Source organism: Elephas maximus, chromosome 12, assembly GCF_024166365.1.
Source record: "Elephas maximus indicus isolate mEleMax1 chromosome 12, mEleMax1 primary haplotype, whole genome shotgun sequence".
NCBI lineage: Eukaryota > Metazoa > Chordata > Mammalia > Proboscidea > Elephantidae > Elephas > Elephas maximus.
Window position 1 is genome coordinate 9,434,882 of NC_064830.1, and position 27,973 is coordinate 9,462,854.

The following is a 27,973-nucleotide window of genomic DNA, read 5'->3' on the forward strand; positions in this document are numbered from 1 at the left end:
ATAAAGGTGTCTTGGAAGAAGTACAACCAGAATGGTCCTTAGAAGCAAGGATGGCAAGACTGCATCTCACATACTGTGGACATGTTATCAGGAGGGACCAGTCCCTGCAGAAGGACATTATGCTTGATAAAGTAGAGGGTCAACGAAAAAGAGGAAGGCCCTCAATGAGATGGGTTGACACAGTGGCTGCAACATAACGATGATTGTGAGGATGGCACAGCACTGGGCAGTGTGTTGTTCTGGTGTACATAGGGTCACTGTCAGTTGGAACCAACTTGATGGCACCTCACAACAACAGCTGAATGGAGTAGTTGAGTATCCATATGTTAGAATATATTATTGTAATAGCTAGTCCTGGATATATCACTGCATGATTTTTTTTCCTTATATACATGTCCTAATAAATTTTATCAATAAAATCCTTTAAAATATCAGAAATGCCTAAATACAGTTGAAATTCAACAAATGTTTTAATTTTTGTGGCCACCTTGTAGTTGTCATTTTCCACCATTTACTCTGTTTTTATACGTTATCTAGAACCAGATTTTAGTTCAATGTTCAGAATAAAAAGTCCTTTGAGACTTGCTTAAAAATATTCCCTTTTAAGTTAAATTCTTATGCTGAAAGTACTGATGAGAAGCACAGCACAGAAACTTAAGGATTTCCCTTTATACATTCAGAATTGCACGAGATGACAGTAATCAATCATATATAATTAGTTTGTGACATATCGTGTTTCCAGTAATTAAATAAGACATTCAGCTTACTTTCTAATCATTAAGCTCGTGTAGTTTAAGAGCCAGCTGTTTATCATTGTGTCTTTACTATTGCAAGGCTAATGGCAGTAGCTAGAAAATGCTAGTGTTTTACCTTAAGGCTGTTTAAAATGAAGGTTTTTGTCAAAAGGATGGATCAAAACATACATTTTAAAAGACAATGATACCTTTATTTGTGTCATTATATCAGTTATATAATTGCAATACGGAATTTTCCTGTAAAAATTTTAAGGTATGCAAGTACTTATTATCGCAGATAATAAAGAAACATATCCATGTTTTAAACGTATATTTTGTATTTTATAAAATACTACGTATACCTTAACAAAATAGTAATACCATACATGTCTATCCCTGTGGCTAGACTGTATTAATTTATCATAAGCGGAACACATACAAATATACCAAAACGTGTGAAATGAGATATTAAAATAGCTGAGCACTTTTCCATAGAAGGAGAAAATAATACTCATCGTATCTTCCAATTTATCTTCTAAGAATCTTTTGTCCTGTCTGTGAAGCTGAATTCCATTGTCACTGGAACTAGGAAGAGAGAAGCCTGATCCAAAACAGTGAGGACTGAGTATGAAGGGTAGGGGGACAAGAAAAAAAAAAAGGTCTTTCACTGGTGCTAAAAGAAAGGCGGTTAATTGATAAGCCAACTTCAAAATATTTCACCCGGAAATCTTGGCTTCTCTTACTCCATATCGCATGAAACCCACAACTCGTCACTTCATGTTTCCCCTTCCTACTTATTTCCGCTAGTTACCCAGTATTTCCTCCCCACAATCATTTTAAATACCTCCCTCCCTCACGCACAAATGCATGCCAGCACACCTCCCCTGAAGTGGTTTCAGTGCTAAATAGTGATGAAGGTGCCCTTGGCATAAAATCAGTGCTGTAATGTTGCAGGGCACAATGTCAACACGCAAAAAGCAAATTAAGAAAACAATTCCATTTACCATAACAGCCAAAAGAATAAAACACCTAGGAATACACTTAACTCAGAAGGTGAATGACTTATACGCTGAAAATTACAAAAAAAAAAAAAAAAGGTACAGTACTTCTATATACTGTACATATGAAAGCAGTCATTTAGGTAGATGTAATATAATTAATTTACATTTTTTCCATTATGGCATATTAAGACATTTTTCCTTCCAGTGTCCACTTCTGTAATTCAAAAATGCGTGCCTCTGGTTTTTTTGGTAGGTGAGGTTGAGTGAGGAGAGCTTTGCATTCTTATCATTAACAAGATATTAAATGCACTTTGGGTTTTAAATGAGTGCCTCCTTATTGAATACAATTGTTTTTTAGAGATGTAAAATTTTGTAAGATATTTTTCCTTGAGACATTTTTGAGTGATGCCTATAAAATATTGAATGATTACTCTTAAGCTCCAGTGTGGTTGGTGAAGCTCAAGTTTGACTGAATAAAGGTGTTAGAAAAATCCCCACCTGATTGACTGTCAGTATTGATACGTAGGTTCAGAAAGGGAACCGTCCAAATAGGTCCCAAGAGTCAGCGAGTTCCTGGTGTTTTACCGTGATGATGTTCTGAGGAGTGGTAGAAAGATATGAGGGAAGGATTCTGGGGGCATGGATTTGATTCCCGGCTCCACTGTGGACCGGCAGTATGACCTGAGCAACTTGTCCAACACTTCTGTGTCCCTCCTCTGTAAACTGCAATACTAATACTTGCCTTGTTCATGACTGGGAGTATCAAATGAAATAACACATGCCAGTGTGGCATTATATGATCCCTAAATCACTGTGACCTTGTTAGCTTTGGTGATGGATTTTTTTTTTCTTTCCCTGACAGTCTTTATACCTAAGCCTTTCAAATTTGACTTAAATGGTACTACGTTTAAGCCCGGTAAAAGGAACACAATTCTGGGAAACCTGAAAGAAAGAAGTGATGTGGTTGAGTGGGTAGTTTTTAGGAGTATTTATAAAATGTTAACGCAAACAGAATAGACAGTGGTCTTTATGTTTTGGAGGGAATTCTCCAAACTTTGAGAGATTTGATAAAAGTGTTGTCAAGTAGTGGACATCTTAGTTTTAACAAAAAGTAAATGGATAAGATGATTTTGTAGTTTACTGCAGCTAACCTAAGAACATCCATAGAGAATTTATAGCTTACTCTGTATCTGATGTTAAACGTGTTCTCTGATTTTTTTGTGCACTGAAACTTCCTTAGGAAACTTTTTTCCTAAGCGGAAGTGAAGTATAAAATTTAAAGCAGCTCAGGTGAAATGATAACAAATACTGATTTAGCAGAACTTAAAAAAAGTAATCACAATAGATGTTGCTTAAAAACAAACATGACGGCTGTATTAAGCAACGATGTCCTAAGAGAAACGGCGGTTTTTTAAAGAATGTATTCCTTTACAGTTCCATGATATCTGGAAGTTTTTGAATCACTTTTATGCCTGTGATTTTATTTAATGGATTATTTCATTGTCCTTTTGGTTGAAGAAGCAGATAAAGTAATATTTAATCAAAATGAATAAAACAATAGTGAATCATATTAATGTAGAGAATGGACCACAGAGATCTGATTTTTCTGGTACGTACGTGCCAAAACTAATAACCCAGAGAAGAGTGATAACTTACCCAAAATCATATAACTAAGAAAAAATAGAGCAGATGAGTGTTTTAATATAATTAAATAGATGTTTTAAATATGTGTATGTTTTTAATTAATAAGCATTTGTTGACTACCCACCATATCCTAGGCTCTGTTAGTTCATCATGGTACAAAGTGAGCAGAGGCATGATTATAAGTGGATGGCCCCTAAATTATTTATAGCCATTGTCAGGAGCTGAGCTGAAGTATGTATACTCACTAGCAAGACTCAGTGGAAGATCCGGCATCCATGGGGATTTCATTTTACATCTTTAAACTTAAAACTCTCACTTTTGGGGGCAGAAAAGTAGCCATTTTTCCAATGTAAAGCTTTTTTGTTTTATTCATTGAAATAAATTGAATACATTAGCTTTTGACTTTTATTTAACACTAGCAGGCAGGCAAGAGCCCTGGTGGTGAAACAAAGTTTTAGCGCTAGGTTGCTTTACCTTAGATGGTTAATGGTTGATGGTTTGAACCCATCCAGCAGCTCTGTGTGAGAAAGACCTGGCAATCTGCTTCCATAAAGATTAGAGGCAAGAAAACTCTGTGGGACAGTTCTACTCTGCCACATGGGGCCACTATGAGTCAAAAATTGACTCGAGAGCACCTAACAACAGGAGACAGGAGTCGTTTCACTGTATTTTTTAGTGGAATATTGGCTGTCATTTGTTTTTCTTCTCATCTGAACTGTTTGGGTTTTAGGATTGTGGATTTTTCTTACTTATATTACTTTTGCTAATAGACTGTTGATGCCAGGGTTCATTCAGTTTGTGTGATAGGCTGTTGGACTGACAAAGTTAGTTTTCTTTTCTCGTAGGAAAAATAGTTTAATTTTTACTGATACATAAATAGTTCAAAAGGAGAACCTACCAGAAAAATCACTCAATTACATTCAACTACTGCTGTTTTGTGACAAGTTCTCTGTTAGGACCTTTCACAGATACCATCTCATTTACTCACTCTGTCATCCGTGTAAAGTTGGAATTATCTAATTTTACAGATCAGGAGATAGAGGCTCCAGGAAGAAAAACAGATTGCCCAGAATGTGTATAGCCGGCCGGTGACAGAGTGGCATTACTTTGGTCATCATCTGATGCTTCTTTTTTTTTTTTTAAATGACATCACTCTATTTCTCTACAGGATCTTTTCATTCTCTACATATTACAGAGTAATTGTCCAAAGGTGTATTGACATTAAAAAGTCAGCTGTGCAATAACTGGAATGTTCACAAAATCTTTTGGGGATACATTTGATATCATCTTTAGTAACCAGCGCATCAGTACATTCAGTTAGCCAAAACAAAAGATGCAATATTAAAGTTTAGAATTCTTTAGGTGAAAGTACTGTGAAAGGTCCCTGAAATATGCATTGTTAAAGAAAAATCTAAATTAAAAATCTGCCCTTTCTTTCCCTTTATCCTTATCCTTCTAACACCTGGCAATTTATGTGGTTAGGTTTTCTCCCTCCTGGGTGTGTTTTCATGGCTACTTATTTTTAACTTTTAGTATTTTGAGATTCATTCTTTAATTCATTTATGTCTACAGTTCGGTGAATAAGACATGTTAATTTCTGAATCAACACAGGGAATGCATTTTAACTGCTTTTATACATTTTTATCACAATCTTTGATACAATCACACCTCACTTATCGAGAAAGGCCAGGACATTAAGTGAAAATTGTGGTTTTGAGAGTAGGGGCTGCACCCCATCTTCAGCATTGGTGTCTTCCCATCCCCTCCCCCACAACCTCGTTACCACCCCTGGTGTGTTTTGGGATGTGAGTGAAGCCCTGCCCCTCCCTCCTCACCCCACCTTGCCCACCATCTAGCAGAGCCCACAGGGCTAGGGGATAGGGGTGGTGATGGTCAAGGGTTGCCCACTGCGTCTGGAGCAGCAGGGGCCCACCATCACCTGCCCAAGCTCCAGGCCTCTGCAGACCCCCAGGCCTTGCCTCTCCTCCTTCCCACTCTGCCTGCTCTGGAAACAGGCCTTGGTGACAGGTGGATCCTGGGCCTGTGAGCCGGTGAAGCCCAGCCACCTGGCCACGGCAGAAGGTGCAGAGGTGACAGAGAGGTCTCTTTGGAAGAAGAGACTTCCTAGCCCCCGCCCGACCCCTCCACCCGGCTCCCACCACCTCTTCCTGCTCTGGCTGCACCTGCCCCGTGCACACATGCACTGGCAGAGGTCCTGGCCCAGCTCCTCTGCCTGACCTGGTAACAGGAACTGCTGGCGACAGCTCATCCTTGCTCCTTTCACAGACCACCCTCCTCCTCCTCACTTCGCTCCTCGTTAACGCGCAAGATAGTCAGGTAGTACATTTTTTACTATTGTCAAAATTGAGAAATGTTGTATAATGAGAAAGCCGTTAAGTGAGGAGTATGCATAATAGAATAGCAATATTTAGTGAATGTAAGGGCATGTGATTTTTTTATCAAATATGTTCTGTTTTAGAATAGGCCTTTATTTTTTTAAACCTGGCTTTGAGTCATGACAACCCAATATCTTGATAAACGCACACACACACTAATATTTTCTTCACAAATGTTTATTTTGCTTTTCTCTATGTTTATCTTTCTCTTCCCTTGGGAATTTATTATTGAAATAAATATAAGGTGTAAATATGAGAACCAGATCTGTGTTGAGTAATGCTCTCAAGAGCTTTTTTGAATTAATTTTTTTATTGCTGATATAATGAACCCCTTTTTATAAGGGAGGTTTTCTGAACTGTATTTTGATTCATTGTCTGTCCCACAGTATTTCAGTACTACAGTCATACTGCACAGTTATGATAGGACTTCATATTTTGTGGAGTGGGAACCCTCTCACTATTCATATTTCTGTCTAAAATATAGCTTTGGTATTATAATGCTAAATTTTTAAATCGAGAATTCTAAAATTTTAAATTCTGTTTGCAGGAGGCATATAGGTGATAGATTCTAGGGGGAAAAACAAAGCAGGGAAAAGGGATGAGGAGTGTTGAGCATAGGGGTGGAGTTGCAGTTTTAAACCGGCTGCTTAGAGAAGTCCTTATTGAGAAGGTGATGTTCCAGCGAAGACCTAAAGACGATGAGGGAGGAGGCCATGTGGGGTTCTGGGAAGAGAAAAGTAAAGAACAAATGGAAAGATCATGGATCAGGCATAGGGCACAGCAGGCTACCAGTATGGCTAAGCAGAGAAAAGAAGGGGGACCAGCGGAAGTTGAGGTCAGAGGACTAATGGAGATCCAGGATCATGTTGGACCCTGTAGGGCATTGTAAGACTTTAGCATTTACTTTGAGAGAAATAAAAAAAAAAAAAAAAAGAAATTGTTGGCAGGCCTTATTCAAAATATTGATGTGATTTGGAGCTATGCTTTAGACAGGGTGACCCTGGCTGCTACTTTAAGAATAGACAGAATTGGGGAAGGATGGGAACAGGGAGATCAATTATGAGGCTAGTGAAGTGATCTGGCAAGATGTGAGGTGGCTTAGACCAGGGCGGTAGCAGTAAACGTGCCGAGAAATGTTTGGTTTCTGAACATATTTTAAAGGTGGAGCCAACTCAATTTGCTGATGGGTCAGATGTGGAGAGCAAGAGAAGGAGGTGGGTCAAGGATAAGCCCAGGAGCTGGGACTGAGTCACCAGAGTTATGATATTGCCACTTATTGTGGTGGAGAAGAATGAGGTGAGCAGGTATTTTGTTTTGATTTTTTGTTTTTGAGTGGGAAAGATCAAAAGTTTAGTTTTGAAGAAGTTGAGATAACTTTTATTTCCAAATAATGCATCAAGAGGACGTATCCACTTACGCTGTGTATTTTATTACCAGGATTGCTAAGGCCATCTAGTGTAACATGAAGAACGCTGGTTTGGAGGGATGTGGAATGAGTGCTGGGTTGTTTCCCTCACTTACTATCTTTGATATTTTTGGCATGTTACTTATTCATATCTCTGAACCTCAGTCTCTGAACTTCCCCTGAATGTTTGTTACGAGAACTGAAGGTAATATCTCTGGTGGATTAGCACAGTCCTAGGCACATAGCAGACATTCCGTAAATGGTATATTTTATATCAGTGCAAAATATCTCTAGCATGCTAATGCCAATTTGGCATAAAATGAATATTTTTTAACAAAAGAAAGTGGTTAGAATAAAATTATAATTTTGATTTGGAATGTTTAATTACTTCCAGTTCAATTTCATTCCTGACTTTAATTTTTTTTTTTTTTTTAAACGTATTTGAACAGAAGTTGGGATTATTTCACAGAGCGCTATCTGGCTGAGGTGGTATAATAAAGGAACGTAGGATTCATTTTCGATCATTATGAAATCATATTTGCTTTCACTAGCTAACATATTATATGTTTGATATATTTAAAATATTATATTTAATTGTTTTAAATGATAACCATCCTTTCCTTGGCCTTTATCCTAGATAAGTCCTGTCCTTCCTTTAAAGCGTCATTCAGTTGTTTCTCTGAGTTATAGACAATTTATTCGCCAAAACAATTAACTGGTAGAAATGACAAATTAGTAAGCACTGTGAATTACTTTGGAACCCTGTTGGTGCAGTGCAGTGTTTAAGAGCTTGGCTACTCACCAAATGTTGGCAGTTCGAATCTACCAGCCGCTCCTTGGAAACCCCATGAGGCAGTTCTACTCTGTCTTATAGGGTCACTATGAGTCTGAATCGACTCCATGGCAACATTTTTTTTTTTCTTTACGAATTACTTGGAAATTAATATGATACATGATTGTGTGTGTGTTTACATATTGATATAACATGAGTCAGTATTGCACCTTTTTCATGTAAACCGAAAATAATTCTTGTTCTTAATAACAAATATAGAATGAGCCCCTTTCTCAGAAATTATTTGCCTTCATCTTGTGATTCTTCTTGGTAATGGAGCCCATCTTGTACCACTTGCTGTGAGCTCTAGCCCTGGTCCTGATCTCTTCTCTCCTGTTCCTGAGTCCCTGTATTCTGTTTCCTTGAGTCTTGCTTCTTTATTACCATCTAACTCTTTTAGGCAGTCTCCAGAGTCTTCTTATTTGTCCCTAATCTCCCTGAAGGCAATACACTGCCTATTTTTGTCACCATTTTATACTTAGTATATTTGACGAATAAATGATTGCTCAATAAAAGTTTGTTGTCTGAATGTGTTTGTAAATGAATAAATAACTGTGGATGTAGGAGAAATCTGAAACAGGATTTACAGAAAATCAGCCACATGTAACATTTCCTCACAAAAACAGGATTAAAATTATTAGCTAGATTCCCAGGATAAAAGCCTGTTTCACAAAATATCCAATAACCTACAAAATGGTACTATGAAGTATTACAACACACTATGAAATAGCCTTTTTTTAGAAACTACTTATTTTTTACAAGATGTTAGCTTTTACCTTAAGTCTTGGGATGCAATTTTTTAGCAATCCTGGAGCTAACTGCAGGCTTAAGCCTATATGATCTAAAATCATTATTTCTGCACTTACCAATGTATATTGATATATATGGTGTGTGCATGTATGTGCACACATTTTTAGATGGTTTTTTGAACGTAGGAAGAGACGTTGGGAGGTGGAAGAAGATACAGTTGGTGTCCTGGATTGTGTGAAAAAGGCCTAGAGCCTACAAAGGCATCAGTGGAGATTTGTGTTTTGGGGCTGATAATGACGGCAGTTATGGGCAGCACTAGGACCCCCACTCATCAGAAAACTTTGTCAGAAATCAGAGATTGTCCTGATTTTGGCACTGCTTTTTTTCAGAGTTAGTCCATTTTTTTTGCAAGTTGTAGGTGAGCTGTAAGAACGTGGACACTGTAGTGGTTACAAGAAGAAGAGAGAAAGTGGAAGTGAAGGTGTCTGAAAGCATAGCAGCTGCTGAGAAGAGGCTGTCCCGAAAGCTGTGGTGGCAGAAGGGATTTGGGAATTCCTGCAGCTCCTACGAGGAAACACTGGTAGTATAGTGGTTAAGTGCTACGGCTGCTAAACAAAAAGTCGGCAGATCAAATCCACTCGGTGCTCCTTGGAAACTCTACGGGGCAGTCCTATTCTGTGCTGTAGGGTCGCTATGAGTCAGAATTGACTCGATGTCAGTGGGTAAAATGGCTGCAGCTCCTACAGTGGGAAGTTAACCCTGACTGTGACCTTTTACAAGAAAGAGAATTTCAAAAAGAGGAGATTTGCCATAACTGGCACCTTATGTTGTGTGTCTTATGTCAGAAGCAGAGTACATACTTAGAGTAGGAATCTGGTGATTCTAATTACAGCTTTGTCACTAAGAGTGACTTCAGAGGTGTCATTTAGATATTATCTCTCAGGTTCTTTATCCTTTAGAACAAAACATGACTACTGTTTTTGAATCATACAGGCAGCAGAATAAGTGAGACGCATTTGAAAGCACTGCCTGCTACGTTCCTTCCATTTTCAATTCTACACACATGGAGTGAATACATATTATAGGGCGGGCATTGTGCTACCAGCTTCTGGAACAAAGAAGAAAATGAAACAGTCCCCGCTTTCCAGCTGTTGAGAGTCTAGTGGGGGATACAGATACTGAAATAGACATAAAAAAAAAAAAAGGGGGGAATGTTAAAATAAATGCAGGAAGTGTTACAATAATTGTTTTCATAGGGTGCTGTGGGAACTCAAAAGAAAAATTGGGTATTTATTGCATGTATTTAAATCTTCATAATTTATCTCAGTTAGAATTCTATTTTTTTCCAATTAGGTTTTTAATTATAGAAGTTATACATACTCATGGAAACCCTGGTGGAATAGTGGTTAAGAGCTACGTCTGCCAAAAGGTTGGCAGTTTGAATCCACGAGGCACTCCTTGGAAACTCTATGGGGCAGTTCTACTCTGTTCTGTAGGGTTGCTGTGAGTTGGAATCAACTCGATGACAATGGGTATTTTATTCATACTCATAGGGAAGATATTTACTTTTTTCTGTTATATGGTCCCTTCTCCTTTTCTTAATCACTTTGGGTGGACTGAATCCTCTGTGGCAGCAAGGGGAAGGACAAGTATCAAGGTAACACACTGCCTGCCCAGGTTTATGTAATTCAAGTCACTTCAAAGGGCTGCACAGCCTGGAATATGTGTTTGGGTTTCCTTCTAGTCCTGTGATTGGTGCAGCTACTGAGTCATTAGAAACAAATGACATAATGTGAATTCACAACCATATCCATGCGTAGAGGTGGCACAGATGATTAAGTACTTGACTACTAGCCAAAAAGTTGGCGATTTGAACCCACCCAGAAGTGCCTTGGAAAACAAGATGGCGATCTGCTTCTGAGAGGTCACAGCCTTGAAAAGTCTATGCAGCACAGGTGTACTCTGCACACATGGGGTTGCCATGAGATGGACTCCACTGGATAACAACTAACAACAACAACAGCCAGTCAACAGCAATCCAAAGGTTTAGAGATCATTTGTTTAGGACAATTACTCCTGTCTGTTTACAGGAGTTGCCAAAGCGGGGTTTAAGAAACACGATGAGTACACGACTGTTCCACAGTTAGGAAGAAACCATTAGAATTCTTACTTGTATTTATTTTTAAATCCGAAAGTAAGGGAAAAAAGGCTTTATAATGGGGTAATATGTGGATTGCGGTGCCAAATTCACCGGTATTTATGTCAGATGGTCACTGTATATGTTGTATATTAGTAGAGCCATGCATGAGCATGAGTACGTTTGGTAGATAAATGAATACGCTATATCAGGGTACACAAGTTTTTAACTGAGTGTTATGCAGTTAACAGCAATAGGAAACCATTGCCAGAGCTTCTTCAACTTTGACATGTTCATGAAACACCTGGTGATGTTATTCAAATGCAGACACTGTCGAGTAGATCTGATTCACTAGGATTCTATAGTTCCTTGGGGCTCTCAGGGAAGTGTTTGCTCCCTGTCCATTGGCTGCCTTTGAGTAGCAATGAACTCTAGTCTAAACCCTTCATTCTCCAACTCTGCTGCACAATGGATTCATCTTGCTGAGTTTTTAAATTCCCGATTCTCAGACCAAATCTCATACCAACTAAATCCAAATTAAATCTGGGATTAAGACCCGGACGTTAGTATTTTTTAAGAGTTCTACATTTTATTCCAATGTGCGGCTAAGTGTGTAAAATCTAGATACTCACCTTGTGATCTCAGCTGTATTAGATGACTCTTAAACTTCTTTTTACAAACCCCCCTTTAGGTGGAATTGGGCATACCATGTGTGGTTCTACTCATACTTAAAGCATACTTTGGTTGTGTATAGAATTTAAAATTATAGTGTTATTATCACGAGAGGAATCTCCTTAACTGTTACAGTAATGAGTGTAGCCTGCACAGCTGGGTCTCAGCCTTCAGCTCTGCTGATCTGGGTTGAGGCTCCAGCTCTGTTCTTGGTTGTTCACCCCCCTTGGGAATGAATGCAAACCCTCTGCTGTGCCTTTCCAAGCAGCTTGAATCTTGTCCTCTTCCTCCATGAATTAACTTACAGGGCTTCTTCTTAAGGTTCTTTGGGTTGCATCCTGCCCAGAGGCACATGGACATGGATGCTCAATGGGTCAGCACTATGATTCTACTCCCCTTGTCAATACTGTGGCCTGGAGGGAAGGGAGCGGGGCACCTGCCTCGTGGCAGGAGCATGTATTCTGATTGCCCAACTTTTCCACAGAGAAAGGCACCTTTCTCTAATTTGTCCAAAGATACATTTCTGACTTAATGTGTTATTTATCTGCTAATGATATATGATTCATTTATCATCTTTAATAATTTTAATTTCCCTCCTGATCAATACCTTGTAACAAATTCAAACTATATTGCTTGAGTGAGGGAACTACAAATCTCTTCCACTCCATCTCCAGCCTCATTCACCAGAAGCAACCACTGTAAAAGTTTAGGTCCAGGAAACTGCATTTAAACATTTCTAATGAAGCTGATTTCTATTTAATTATTTAAACCATGATATCAATGTTGTGGCTATTTTAAATTTGTCACTTTCCTAATCTAAATCAACAAAGCTTCATACAAATACCCTCCAAAAAATCAAACTGATTGACATTGAGTTGATTCCAACTCACAGTGACCCTACAGGACAGAGCAGAACTGCCCCACAGGGTTTCCAAGGAGTGGATGGTAGATTTGAACTGCCAGCCTTTTGGTTAGCAGCAGAGCTCTTAACCATCATGCTACCAGGGCTCCTGTACAAATACAGTATTATTTAAATCTTCCCTAAATTACCATTTTCCTTCTCACCTTTATCTAATAGAGTGAAAAATAAATCCTTTCTAGAATGCCGAAACATTAATCTAAAGTGTGAAATAACATTTTTGGAGTTTTTTTTTTTTTTTTTTTAAGAACTGGCAATAAAAAAACAAAATCACATTTTGTGTAAGGCCTTTAGCTAGTGCCTTAGACCATCTATTCAAAATTGATCATTTGTGTGTGTGTGTTAAGTTAATCAGAATCCATGTGGAATAAATACACATCTTCTGATTCATATTAAGTAAATATACATGTGTCTTTTAGAAAGTTCTTAAAAAGAAAGCAGCTGATAATTTGCCATCAGTAATGGTTCTCTCCTACTCAATCCATTTTATTTGTATTTCCACTTTGTTTCTACAGACTAAAACTGGTATTGCACTGTTGTATGATGAAGGGTTTGAAAACGCCTACGACGTCCGGCTGAAGCTAACGAAAGAGGTACTAACCATTCAGAAACAAGATGTCGTCTGTGTTAGTGGAAGCAATCACAGTGCAAATGTAAGTGCTTCTGGATCTCCATGCTTCCAGTGGTGTGCTTCAAAAATGCTTTGAATTTATGAGCCAAGAAGGTCTTATTCAGATGAAAGCTATTTAAAAATTATCGTGCAAGAATGGTTGCTAATGGAAAGATACTAGGCCATTTTTTAAATGTTCCTAACTACTGGTGTTGATTATACTCAATTAAAATACTATTTTCAAAGTTGTATCATCTACTCAGAACCCTGGTGGCACAGTGGTTAAGAGCTCAGACTGCTAACAAAAGGTTGGTAGTTCAAATCCACCAGTCACCCCTTAGAAACCCTATGGGGCAGCTCTACTCTGTCCAGTAGGGTTGCTATGAGTCGTAATCAACTCGAAGGCAATGTTTTGGATCATTTACTTGCTCCTTGGCTTTCTTAATTTCTTTGTTAAAACATACCCTTTGAAGAGCTTTAAATAAAAATTAGCCCCAAATATCACAATATGAAATGCAATATATTCTAATTAGAAAATAAAAATGCATAATGAATACCGTGCTTACTAAGGAAACTCTGGTGGCATAGTGATTAAGAGCTACGGCCGCGAACCAAAAGGTCAGCACTTCGAATCCACCAGGTGCTCCTTGGAAGCTCTATGGGGCAGTTCTACTCTGTCCTCTAGGGTCGCGATGAGTTGGAATTTACTGGACGGCAGTGGGTTTGGGTGCTTATTAAAAGAATAATAACTTTAGCGTTTTATCTCAAATGACATGCAATGAAAAATAAAGAAGGTATTCTCAGCGTTAGGTATCAACTTTGTACCTTTGCATCTGTGGCTGTAAGGAAGCATTTTCATGCTGGAAGCATAGTCCTCCTTGGCTTCAGTGGTACTCTTCGCTCACAAATGAAAGTTTCTTAAGGAAAAGAAATTTATTTATTTGATGCAGTAGAATACTGAATAAATATTAAGGAACATATTTTTGACAACTTCTAAGGGTTTAACTCAAAGAGGACTACTGCAAATGGAATATATTATATTAAAATCAAATTCAATTTCCTAATTTTCCTTCTAGTAGGCTTAATAATTTCAGCTTTATGTGCCAGCATTAGTCAGGGGTCCTTTATAAATCTCTCCTTTAATTACGTCCCTTAGCTACAAAAAACTGATACTCAAAAAATCATGTAGTTGAAAGGAAGGTCTTCTCAGTGTGTTTTTGAAAATATTTCAACTCATGGTTGGCTCTTTTGGAGGTACAGTCTCTGGAGACCCCTCATGACTAGTCTTCTGAGTCCTCATGACCTTGACCTTGGAAATGAAACAAGCAGGTATTTTTTATCCCATTTGCAATCCTCTGATCAGTATTTCCTGAAGACTAAAGATGCTAGCAAAATTTGATGGTTTTTTTTTTTTTTTTTTTTTTTAGAAAGTGCTTAGTTTGAGAAAGAACAATATGATTACCCACATATTAGTAATTTCAGATTATATTTGGATCTGGTCTCTATGAGTGGGAATTGACTTGACAGCACTGGGTTTATTTGGATCTTATATGTGTATTGCTGTTTATGAACAGCATTGCCCCTGTCTTCCATTTGAAATCCCCCTTTCTTCTGTTGCCTAGAGCTCAGATCTACCCTGTTCTGCCCCCGTGGCACATTGGCAAGTCCACCCAATTCATGCCACCTCCTCCAGCCTAGGATCCTTTCTACAGTTGTAGGACTGGTGAAAACAAAGAAAAGAGGGTGAAAATGAGTATGCTGCCCTTTCTATTCTTCTTCCCTCACTCTTAGACCCAGACCTGGAACTTATCCTCTCTTGTCTCTCTTCATTCTCCAAACTCCAGTTGCACTTTAAGAGCTCTTATAAAATTCCCACTAAACTCTGAGTCTTACTTCTTTAAAAAACTGTAGGCAAATCTCATGCCCAACTTAGTCCGATTAGCCGTACCACTATTAGTTTGACAGTTTTTCCTTTCCCTTATTCTAATTAACAACAATGATGGGAGGAGGGAAGGAGGGAGAAACTGAGGAAGAGTTTTTTTGACCCATTTCAAAATTTGCTCTTCCTATTAACAACATTTTAAACTACAGAAAATCTCACTCAACTTACTGGAAAAAATACTGAATTTTTTATACTGTAATAGGGCAGAAAAAAAATACATTACTCTTTTTTTTTTAATATTCCTAAGTATCAGATTTTCTTCCCAAGACTAAGCTCTTGATTAAAATTATAGACTTCTTCCTAAGAAAAAATGAATGTATGCTCATACTTATGCAATTATGCATACAATTTCAGGGGATTTACTGATACCTGAAAACATCCATGGACTTTAGACTAAAATTCCCTGCTCTCAAAGAGTGAGGGTAGATTAGAACACCTAACTAATATGGATCCCCATCCATTCTCTGCCAGTTTTATTCTTAATAATTATCTTTGTTGCTTTTTAGAAATGTAGTGAACAAATTTGTGAATAAACTTGCATCCCTGTGTTGGAAATTGGGGAAGGGAGGGTGTGAAATTCAGAAAAAATTCTTTTTTTTTTTTTTTTTTTTTTACAGGAGAACATATTCAGCTACTGAGGTCACAATTTCTTATATATCTCAGTTACGAATCATACTGGGACTAATTCCTTTTGTCTAAAGACAGTTGAAACCCTGCATTCTTCAGTCAGTTATATAAATAAAACTGTTCTTCCCATGAGAATTTATCATGTGTTTGGAGAATGAAAAGGACTACTTTTTAAAAAGGTCAGAGCTATTTCTAGAATCAGAGGTAGAATATCTTTCTGGGGTTCTCAAAACATAGCAATTTTCATTATGTCCACATTATTGAACATTTTTCACATTAACTTTCATCAAGAACCTGGTTGAGAACCATTGTTTCCCATTTTAAATACTTTTAGGATTGGAAATGGAAGAGCTAATCATTCTATGATCCATCAGTAGGATGAATGAGTGGGCCTTTTGGGTTTATAAAGATAAAAAATTAACTATCAGATTCAGCTCAGTACATATGAGATTAAGTACACAATATAGATATTACAGTCAAGCAGGAATGAGCTCATCATTTGGATTACAAGTCGTAGATACTCCTACTGCAAATGATTAGAAATATGTATTATTTTGTGAGCATATTGCACACAGGGATTCACTTAAAACTCCTAAGATCATTATGCAATAGGTACCCTTATGATCCCCATAGTATAGGGGATAAAACTTGGAGATACTGAGGTCAAGTAACTCATTCACTCAGACTTCTATATTGTCTGACGCATCAGTCACAACTACATAGTTCTACGTGCTACTTCAAAATTCTCATGAAAGTGACATGTACGGTTCAGACTGGTATTTGTAGTTCAAGGTCAGTTTTTACTTAATAGCAAATAGCACTATATAAATGGGTTTTACATTCCCAGCTCAATTTCAGTGTAAGGACCCATGCTGACTTCAAAATCACCCTGCTTTATGATTCAACATTTATCCAGTAGATGAGCTTGTATAGAATTTGGTTGTTTAAAAGCTCAATTCAGAGTTTACACTGAACTTTCAATCTTTGGTTGCACTTATATTTTTGTTTGCTCAGTAGAGAAGAGACATGAAGGGGGGTAGACTTGTGTTTTGTTTTCTTGAACCTACAGAAAAAGTAAACACTATCAGTTAATGATTGATGCAATTTTTATCACATAAAAAAGATGTCAAAATTAAAAAGTTTTTCTGATTCAACATCATAGTTTAGAATCTACAAATCCAATATTTCATTTATTTTCCTATCCTTTCACATCAACATGGCATTTTGAGTGCTTGTAAATCTCATTCTCTAGTTGTATCCTGAAGAAATATGTAATAAGGAAGAGCAAGCTTTTTCTCACATTTCTAGAGTATTTATTTGGATTGTTTGTTTATTTTTGTAATTGTGTACATTTGAGATAATTATTTTTTCTAAATGGAAGTTTATGTTGGTGGTTTAAATGACTGTGGTAGGAAAATTAAAATTTGAAAGATGTTTTAATACATGTCTATGTTCTATTTAGTAATTTAAATCATGGCAAGCTTATGAACCCCCCCAACCCGGTGCCATCAAGTCGATTCTGACTCATAGCGACCCCGTAGGACAGAGTAGAACTGCCCCACAGAGTTTCCAAGGAGCGCCTGGTGGATCCGCAGCAAGCTTAGAGTTGACATGTATTTTAGAGAATTCCATTTTATCATTTTACTATTGAGGAAATCAAGACTCAAGAAGAGAAAATTATTGATCTAAGATCACAAAGTTAATTACAGAGTTCAGATAAGTAATCTGTTGTACTGCTTTGCCAATTTATAATCTAAGGAATACTGTGTGATAAAATTAGTGAATATAACAACACAAAAAGTCATATTGTGTTCAAAATGGCCAAGGAAGTAAAAGCAGTACCAAACCCTAAAAATGTTACTTGAACTATTGAAAAAGTATAAATATAGGAGGTAATCAGTCACTGAAATTGGCCTTTGCTAATCCAGGGTAACCTAGATATAGTACTTTAATGTGGACTTTGGTAGACAGAACCTAGAGACCTAGCCAGATAGAAGGATTGATCAGAATTTCTCACTTGCATAAAGCAAGGATGCTAAAAATGTCACAACTTTAGTGAGTGGACTTGAAAAAACAAACAAACAAAAAACTACCAAACAGAATGAGTACAGCGGTAATATGCAACTGTCTCATCAGGAAGAAAGAGGAAGAAAAAAAAAAATATCCCTAAAGAATTGCAACTCTAGTCTCATTTGGGTTTGGTGTGGGAATTTATACACTTAGGTGGCCTGAAGAATCTCAAGTTGACAATTAAGTTTAAAGTGGTGTCAGGTTTGGCGGCCCCCCAGGCACTGTACAGAAGCAAAAATGCATATTTTCTCTGGAGGGATGTACTTTAAATCCAGGCCTCAGCTACTTCTCAAGAATAATGTTCAAAGAAGTCTTTGAAGAGTCCACAGAAACCATAAAACCACAAAGAAGGAAATCACCGTAAGCAAGAGACAACAGAAGTTTAAAAATTGCAGATACTGCAGAGACATAAGATTCTCAAATTGTCAGATTCATTATATAAACTGTATGATTATTATGTTGGAAGACATAAAAAAATGTTGGAAGACATAAAAGAGGGTCTAAAAAGTGTGGCAAAGGAATAAGTGGTTTTACAGAGTGCTCTGGCAGATGTGAAAAGAAACCTAAGGAAATATATAGAAATAAAAACGAAAACAAATGAAATCACAATCTCAAGTACCAGTTAAATAGCATATTAGAAATGTAAAGAAAGTTAATAAACTATAAAATAGATTTTAATGAATTACACAGGATGAAACACAAAGAGTTGGAAAACCTAAAAGAAAGGTTAAGAGACCTTGAGAACAGAGGGAGATTGTTGAACATTTGACTCAGCAGAGATCCATGAAAAAGAATAGTGAAAATGGAGATGAAGAAATGAGGTCAAAGGGATAATGGAGGAGAATTTTACATAACTAATGAATGACATCAATTCTTAGACTTAGGAGTCCAACAGACTCCAACTGAGATAAATAAAAAGAAGTCTGCTCTTATGATATGCTCGTCTGGTTTTGTTATCCATGTTATGTACTTGCTTTGTAAGAAGGTTTTCTCTTTTTTCCATTTTCTGGAAGAGTTTGTGTAGTACTGGTGTAACTGGTGTAGGATTGGAAGGTTTTGTCTGGCTAATGTCATAATGGGCTCAGGCATAACAAGGGTTGTGAGGATGGTGCAGGACCGGGCAGTGTTTTGCTGTGTTGTATGTGAGGTCCCTGTGAGTCGGAATCAACTAGATGGCACCTAACAACAACAACGTCATAAATATGTGCACTCATATTAAATATTATAATTAGGTCCAGACTATTTTAACTCTGAATTCAAGGCATATCATATGCTGTCCTAACCTAACCTTATAGTATTATAGCTTACTCTTACCCTGTAAATACTGCTTAGATCATTGTCCACACTCCATTATGGACCTCTGCTAGTGTTGCAGATAATTGTGTATTTCCTTTGACACTCTGGTACCTTAATGTCAGAGACCATGCTTTCTTGTGCCTTTGTTTCCCAAATGTATCTTGACATTTTGAAAATGTGTCAGAAGTGTTTTTTGAACAATTGACCAGGTGACTGAATGAGTGGATAAATAGATGCATTTTGGAACATGTAAATTAAGATCACTAAATGACATCTAATAGTGCAGTAATTGAATTGATTGCATGGTTCTGTACCTTCAGGAGGCATTTATACATTGGTTTCGATAAATCACAGTAGCCCACTGAGCTTGTTAAAATTATTTTTTTTAAGTTGGTTCATTACTTATATTACAAGTAATGTGAAGGATATCAAAGAACTGTTATTTTAATTTAAATTAAGGACGTTAAACTCTCCAAAACAGGTGAATTTATTATCAAGACACTTACCAATAGAGTGTGGTATAGTTTCTGATGAATAAATAAAATCTATAATTGCTTGTTTATAATAAATAGATGATATTTTTCATCCTCTTATCCACTTAAATCTATATCCACATTGTTTTTCCCATTTACTTCTTATTCTTTGGCTCCATAAATTGGCAGTACCTGTACCACTCCATCTATGTTAATATTTTATTTTACAAATTTTTAAGATTCTTACACCTTATATTTATTATATTATACCCTCAAATTTAGACTAATGATTGATCTCCCATAAGATAATTTTTCATTCAGCCAACCTACCCGTAACTTAGTGGCGGCCCTTTTCAACTAAAAAGATGTATTTCCTCATCATATCTTTTCCTGTACTTGAGATTCTGATTAGTAACAGACACTTACTAGTTTCTTAATTTTTCTATTTCCCCCAAACCTCGACCAAAATTCCACTTTTTAAAAAAAATTTCTGTAAACCAAGTTCTACATATATATTTATATAGTAAATTGGCTTGGTCTGTTTACGCATTACCTGTTCTGTCCTGTTAGTTTGAACTTTTGATTCAAAAGATCCCTGTAGTCTACCCAGTCTCATCTGTGTCCTGCTTATGAAGGGTGAACTCAAAGTCTGTCAGGTAAAGATTCAGTAGATATCTTGGCCTCTTCTCATAACAAACTCATTGACTTAGGACAAATGCTCATATTTGTAAAGTTGTAATGCCATATAAAGATCATTAGTTATTATCTCTGGAAACAAACCAGACATATAATTTTGAGTTTTCATTTTTTTTGTGATTAGCCCACCAGTTGAAGAATCATATAAGATAATTTGAGGTTATAGGCCCATCTCAAATTTTATATATGAATTATTCACTCACTATAGCATTATTTTGTCCCAGGGGAAATTACCTGTCTACCTACCTATCATCTATCTATCTGTCTGTCTGTCTATCTATCTATATCTATCTACCTACCCACACACCCACACCACCTACCTTACCTACCTGTTGACTGACTTGCTTTAAATTAATAGACATCCTGCTTATGTAAATAACTGAATACCCTTCTACATGTGTTAGGGTTAAGGATAAATTCTCCTTTGAAATATTATTTCTCTCAGACTAACAGGGGCCATTGTTCTTTTGCTGGATGGTTCATTTTCAAAAGAATTGTTTCCATAGCATTATGAGCAAGGAGTCCTAACCCTACGCCATGGTGGTGCAGTGGTTAAGAGCTCAGCTGCAAACCAAAAGGTTGGCAGTTCAAATACACCAGGCACCCCTTGGAAACCCTGTGGGGCAGTTACTATGGCAGTGGGTTTGGTTATATTGTTTGTTTTATTTTTTAGGGCATCTTTTGTGTATTACATATAGCCCTTTTGCTGCTAAAACCAAAAGCAAACCAAACCTGTTGCTGTTGAGGTAATTCTGACTGATATTGACCCTATAGGGCAGGTTAGAACTGCCCCATAGGGTTTCCAAAGAGCGACTGGTGGATTCGAACTGCTGACCTTCTGACTAGCAGCCAAACGCTTAACTGCTACGCTACCAGGGCAGTGGTAAAGGCAAATCCTAAAGCATCTGATTTGCAAAACATCACAGGTATTGAATATAGAAAGCTATAAGGTTTAACCGGTGTTTTGAAATTTATCCCAACAGAAGAAAAGTTGGCAGTCTCTTTGAAAAGGACAGTTAATGAAATGTAATCATCAGCAAAATATCTAGAATTTACCTCTAACATAGTCTATACAGTGGCTGACTCTTGTAAATTCTACTTTGTGTCAGCTTTTGATGCTATGGAGTTAGCGCGTTAAAATGCTTTTTAATAGTACCCATATTATTTCTCATTTTAATGAGCAAAATTGTAAGTTAAAAAAACACAAAAACATTAAAATAGTGGATAGTGTGGCCATAGTTCTTATGAAAGTTTACAACAAGGTTTATCTTAAAAATGAAATAATAGTTTGTATATCTGTGTGTGTTTGTGTGTGCATGCACTCTTGACAAGAAAATGAAAACACAAAAAATGTTATTCAAATACAACTTTAAATACCTAAAAATCAGAGCAACAAAGGTATCTTGCATAATCTGCTAAACAGGTTTATTATTCTTTCCTTTAATTATATAATTTTTCAAATCAAGAAAAAGTTGAAAAGTAATGAAACAAAACCTCATGATATTATCATTAATAGTTATTATATATCAGCATATTACCATATTTGCTTCAGAAGGCTCCATTTTAAAAAAGAAAAAGACTAATGGAAATACACTGGAGCCTCACTCTCCTATCCCTTCACCTACCATTTTCCCCAATGGTTATACTGATGGTGTGTATTATTCCATTTAATTTTCTAAATCATTCATATATATATTTGCATGAAGAGCATATATTTTAAAAATTTTATTCACATACATATAAATATTTCCTGCTTCATGTAGATCTATTCTGTTTCATATACAAATAAAAGTTAGTTGATATATTTGCTGCATATTCTTGTTTGGATTTAAGCACACCAAGTACAGTTTATATTTTCAATATCTCCAGTCTATTTATTTCATTAAATCTTACTTTTCAGTGATGAAATAGATTTCTCAAAATAAATTCATCCATATATGCTGAATTTCCTTTGTTAATATTTCAAATAATAAAGTGGAAGGATAATAATGTCTGTTTAGTTACTCATCAGCTTTACGTGAATAATTAAAAACCAAACCTGTCGTCGTCGAGTTAATTCTGACTCATAGCAACATTGTAGGACAGAGTAGAATTGCCCTATAGGATTTCCAGGGGGCAGCTAGTGGATTCGAACTGCCAGCCTTTGCTTAGCAGCCGTAGCTCTTAACTACTGTACCACCAGGGATACCAACATGAATAATAGTGAAGTTGAAATACTGTATGAATATTTTATTGGTTTAAATTTCATTTAAGAGTTTTAAGGAACTTTTAGAAATCATGCGTAGTGGTGGTTCTCCCCTTACATGCTGGAGAGGCTAGTTCTATTCCTGGCCAGTGCACATCGTGCATAGCCAACACTCATCTGTCACTGGAGGCCTGCGTGTTGCTATGATGCTGAACAGAAACCCTGTTGATGCAGTGGTTAAGAGCTTCGGCTGCTAACCAAAAGGTAAGCAGTTTGAATTCAGCAGGCGCTCCTTGGAAACTGTATGGGGCAGTTCTACTCTTTCCTATAAGGTCACTATGAGTTGTGGACCTTCCAGACTAAGATAGACTAGAAAGAAAGGCTTCCTGATCCAGTTCCAAAAATCAGCCAGTGAAAACCCTATAGCTCACAGTGGTTTGATCTGCAATTGATGCTGGAGATGGCTCAGCACCAGGCAGCATTTAGTTGTGTTGTGTGTGGGATCTCCATGAGTGGTGACCAAGTAGACAGCAGCTAACAACAACAAAACATTCTTTATTGATTTTTAGATCCCTCTAATATGGATTTGGAGCCCTGGTGGCACAGTGGTTAAGAGCTCGGCTGCTAACCAAAAGGTCAGCAGTTGGAATCTCCCAGCTGCTCCTTGGAAACCCTGTGGGATAGTTCTACTCTGTCCTCTGGGGTCACTATGAGTCGGAATTGACTTGACAGCAATTTTTTTTTTTTTAATATGACTTTGACTCAACACGTGAATGGAAATCTTAGTATCTTCAAACCTTTAAAAAGTAATTTACGTATATCTGATGGGAAATTCAGATTCTTTATCTCACTATATAAACCTTATGTGTTTGAATTATTTAAAAAGAGTAAAGAGAGATGCAAAACCTCCATCCTGAGAGATATCTTACAGAGTGTGGTAATTGAATATCCAACTCGACATAAGAAAAAATGTCTCCTGATTTGCCTGTGCTCCCATCCCCCACACCTATTCAAAATATTAGAATCCATTAACCCTTTGTTTCCCCTGAATTAAAGTACCGAAAGTATTTTCGAACGTATTTTTTTTTCTAAACTAAAATACTTCAGAAAATTCTTTCTCTAAATCTTTAAATTTTTTATTTCTCGTTCCGGCCCTTCAATTATACCTTGAAAAAAAAAAAAATTGCTTTCCTGTGACTGGCCATTCGTACCTGTTAATTTCCTTCTTAACAAGTAAGGTCTGGCTCAGGTGGGCAGTCTCTAAGCAAAACGTCCTGAGAAAAGGGATGGGAGTTGGTTGGAGAGGACCAGGAAGAAGGAGGAGCTGGAGTGTCAGAGTTTTAGATTGTCTGTGTGAGGAGACAGCTTTTGAACTGAATAAGCCCTGCCTGTTGGCAGAGAGGCAACAGGCCTAGTGGCATACTGGCAGAGTGGCAAAAAGCTTATTTTTATAACAGACAGAAATTTGCCTTTCTGGAAGTTGCAGTGTTCAAATCTGAAAACGAGTTTGCAGGTGTCACAAATTTAAGTTTAAATTAATGTTAAGTCCATAGTTTAACTGTTAAAATGCATGCCAAATCATATATCATTCAAAAAGAACCTGAAAAAAACAATATTTTAGACAGCTAGACTAAGAAATCTAATCTGTCAGTGTCCTTACATCATTTTTTTGTTTGTTTGATGAAAACTATATAAAGGATAAGAATGATCTGTCTTAGAAGACAGCTCTATCTCAAAATATTTATAGTCAGAAGATAATGTGACAATACCTATGTCCTATTAGAATGACTTCAGCTACCAAGATGTAAACATGAATTAAGTGTCAAAACATGGTTTGGGATTAAATGATAAAATACAGAAGAATATTTTCTCAAAGACTTTATCTTATATATATGTAAACAAAAGAACTGGATTCAGTTTGAAAATTTATTGAACAAAATACCTTAGAATTGAGACTTCATTTTTAAGAAGCATTATTATATATTTTGATTGTGTTTTGAATTCATTCCTTGATTAGCGATGAGGCCTCTCAATATGGAAAGTGAAGAAGCCATGTTTCCGTCACCATACATGTCAGTAGAGGAGATCTGGCCGTTATTTTTCCTTTTAGTTGAACGTTCTGTGTCAGTTGGTTTTCTGGGACCTGCAGTTGACTCTAAAAGCATATACCAAATGAACTAATTAAATAATAGCTTATTTTAGTTTAATTAGAAAATAGTTTTTCATAGCAATAGGTTCTGTCTGGATATTTGTTAACAGAACCATCATGAGAAATTCTATTTGTGACTTTAAAATAAAACGATCAGCTCTAGCTTGGCTATAGGATCCTAAATTCGGGCACAAAATAAATATAGTAACTTTAGCTGGGCTGCAGCCTGAACAGTTTTAACTAAAAGCTGCAGAAGTTTTGCTTCCTATTAACTTTTTGTGTTTGAAAAAGTAAAGTAAGTTCTTAGATGTGTTGATATTAAAATCATGTTTAGAACCTTAGTAATTATATATATCATCTTCATTTATAAAAACATGACCGCATTGATCGGCCAGATGGTTTCTCCGAACTTTGAAAAACTAGACCTCTTTGATGCTTGAATGAGGTGGTTTTAAAAGAGAGAGAAGAGGAACACCTCTAAGAAGAGACTAAATGCGTCTGAGATTTTTATGGAATTTCATAATTTATAACATACTTTCCCCAAATTATCTTTCTTGATTTCCTAAGTAGGAAATGTATTATTATCACCATTTTACAGATGCAGAAACAGAGAGATTTAAATGGTCGGCCCAAATTTGCACAGAAATGGATATTTTAGCAGATTGCATAGAGCAAATATTTGAAGAAATCAAAATAGGAGCTTAGGCAGACTAACAGATAATAGGTTCTTCAAGCTTTATTAAACAAATATTAAAGAACATTTATGATGTAGTTTTTTTTTACCTCACCTGTTTTTTTGTTGTTGTTGTTGTTAGGAATTAGTCCAGATTTTTGGTAGGAGTTCATTCATTTTGCCTCAGGTGACCATTTTCTTGATGCTTCAAGAATTTTCTATGAATGAATGAAACAAACCAGAAAAACCAAACCTGTTGCTGTGGAGTCAATTCTGACTCCTTGTGACCCTTTAGGACAGGGTAGAACTGCCCCACAGGGTTTCCAAGGAGCGGTTGGTAGATTCAAACTGCTGACCTCTTGGTTAGCAGCCTTAGCTCTTAGCCACTCTGCCACCAGCACTGCAGGGAATGAAATGACAGCCGTAACATGTATGCTACGACTGTTTGGTAAAGTCTACTGAGGCGAACACCAGCTTGTGTCTTTTCAAAATATATTTTCTCTGACATATATTTGCTTGCTGTCAGTGAGGTTCAAATGCTTATTTGAAGGCTAAAATTGAAAAACTTCATTGAGCGTAGCAGATATTCCTGGGTAATATAAGGAAACCAGTTGCTTTCAAGGTGACTGTCGCTCCTGATGACCCCACGCGGGTCAGAGTAGGATTGGGGTCCATAGCATTTCCAATGGCTGATTTTTTGCAAGTCGGTTGTCAGACCCTTCTTCTGAGGTGCCCCTGGATGGACTCGATCCTCCAGCCCTTTGGTTAGCAGATGAGAGAGAGAACTATTTGTACCACCCCAATTATCTAATCTACTGTGGCTCATATATATATATATTTTCTTAGAAGCATATGACATATTATTGAGTCACACAAAGGAACTGTTAGCAGATGGATTCTTTTTATTCCTATTGCCACACTTGGACATGGTGGGATTTCAGTGTTTATTAAATAAACCCGTGAATGAGTGAAGGAATGGGGACCCCCTCCTCCTTTTTGTCTGTTCGTAATCATTGTGAAACACTTACTTAGAAAGCTAAGGTTCTGCGTTTGTAAGAGAGAAAACGGTAGACTTCTAATAAAAAAAAAAAAAAATTAATACATGGGAGTATTTCCCTCTCCCTTCTCAATGGAAACACCCTCGGGAACCATTTGCCATCACAATGGGATTTAAACTACAATCGACTTCTGCTGTCCTTTGTTAAAATATGAATGAAAAGTGTTCCTGGCATTTCAGATAAATACTTAGAATATGTTTCTAGTAGGAAACCATAGTTTTTGTGTTTTAGGAATAACTTTAACTTTTCTATTCACCAGTCTCTTCCATTTGGAATATAGCCTAGGACAAGGAAAAAGACAAAAGTGATTGCTGAGAAGAGAAAGACCCTGAAATAAAGCTCTTTTTCTGTGTATGATTTTATAAGTAGTTCACCGATTAATATTATATGCTCAAAAAAGCTCAAGAGGGAGAGTGAAATTTTAAATTGCAGTGTTATTTAATGTGTTCTCGTAAATACCCTCAATAATAGGTATATTTGCTATAATTTTTTGTTTCTTTACTTTGAGCTCATAATGCACTCATTTGTAAGAATAAAATTACCAATGGATCTTACAGGTTTGGAGAACACATGTTCTAAATGCTGTGACAGGTTTCCTCATCAGCCCATGTTTATTGCTGTCAGTGAGCACACACCACACGTGGAACATGAGCTCAGGGGTGTTCCTGCTGTTATGTACAGATTTATCCATCCTTCTTCTTACTCCTTCATCTTCCTTTTCCTACATAAACTCTTTTTAAAGAGTCGTTCAGCCTGGAAGCTCTTAAGTTGTCACTTAAAAATTAAAAGGATACATGTCAGTTTCATTATTCCCATAGTATACTTTTGAGGTAAAACCATCCTTTTCTGTATCTATCCATCTAGTCTCAGGACCCTCTCAGTGTTGAGTGGTTCCACCATATCTAGGTGCAATAGGTTAGAAATGTCTTCAGTCAGTTTAGACTGTAACAAAATGTCTATATATAATTTAATATATAAAAGATCTGGAGATTCTGAACATTTCAGGAGCCATTTAAGGGCTTATTGTATGTTTAGGTTTTGTCATCACCTTCATTTTTTTTTTTTCACCTTGAAATTTAGGCACTATGAACAACAACAACAAAAAAATGAACATAGGTCATGAAAAAATATTGACAATTCACGAATTAAGTTGGAAACCCTGGTGGCGTAGTGGTTAAGAGCTACGGCTGCTAACCAAAAGGTCAGCTGTTCAAATCCACCAGGCACTCCTTGGAAACCCTATGGGGCAGTTCTGCTCTGTCCTCTAGGGTCACTATTAGTCAGAATTGACTCGATGGCAATGAGTTTGATTTTTTTTTCGGTTTTATTTAAAAGTTGGAAACCCTGGTGGTGTAGTGGTTAAGTGCAAGGGCTGCTAACCAGAAGGGTGGCAGTTTGACTCCACCAGGCGCTCCCTGGAAACTCTACGGGGCAGTTCTACTCTGTCTGTCCTATAGGGCCGCTATGAGTCAGAATCGACTTGGTGGCAATGGGTTTGGTTTTTGGTATTTAAAAGTCGACCTAAGCATAATTGAACTAGGCAGAGAAGTATAGTGAAAAGGGAGCAAGTTTTGGAATTAGTAGAAAAAGCTTTTAAAGATAGAGAGACCCAAACTTACATTGCAACTTCTGTATTTATTGCCCTGGAGAACACAGGCAGGTCGTTTTACTTGTCAGAGCCTTCATTTCTTATATGTAAAATGA

The 27,973-nt window shown here is 36.9% G+C and overlaps 1 protein-coding gene across 15 annotated transcripts in view; it reads left to right on the forward strand.

Annotated features, from left to right (window-relative positions):
* SNTG2 (syntrophin gamma 2) overlaps positions 1-27,973 on the forward strand; it is a 459,193-nt gene that overhangs the window by 128,817 nt on the left and 302,403 nt on the right. For 8 of the 15 annotated variants that reach the window (XR_007519511.1, XM_049902596.1, XM_049902595.1 and 5 more), the window contains exon 2: positions 13,006-13,143. Coding sequence is in view for 13 of the 15 variants with exons in the window: in XM_049902596.1 (XP_049758553.1) it covers positions 13,006-13,143 (138 nt within the window). In the remaining 2 variants the exon portion in view is untranslated. Of the gene's footprint in view, positions 1-13,005; positions 13,144-14,354; positions 14,430-15,659; positions 15,849-27,973 lie in introns of those variants that run through there. The other 7 variants (XM_049902606.1, XM_049902602.1, XM_049902603.1 and 4 more) reach the window with 7 other exon arrangements.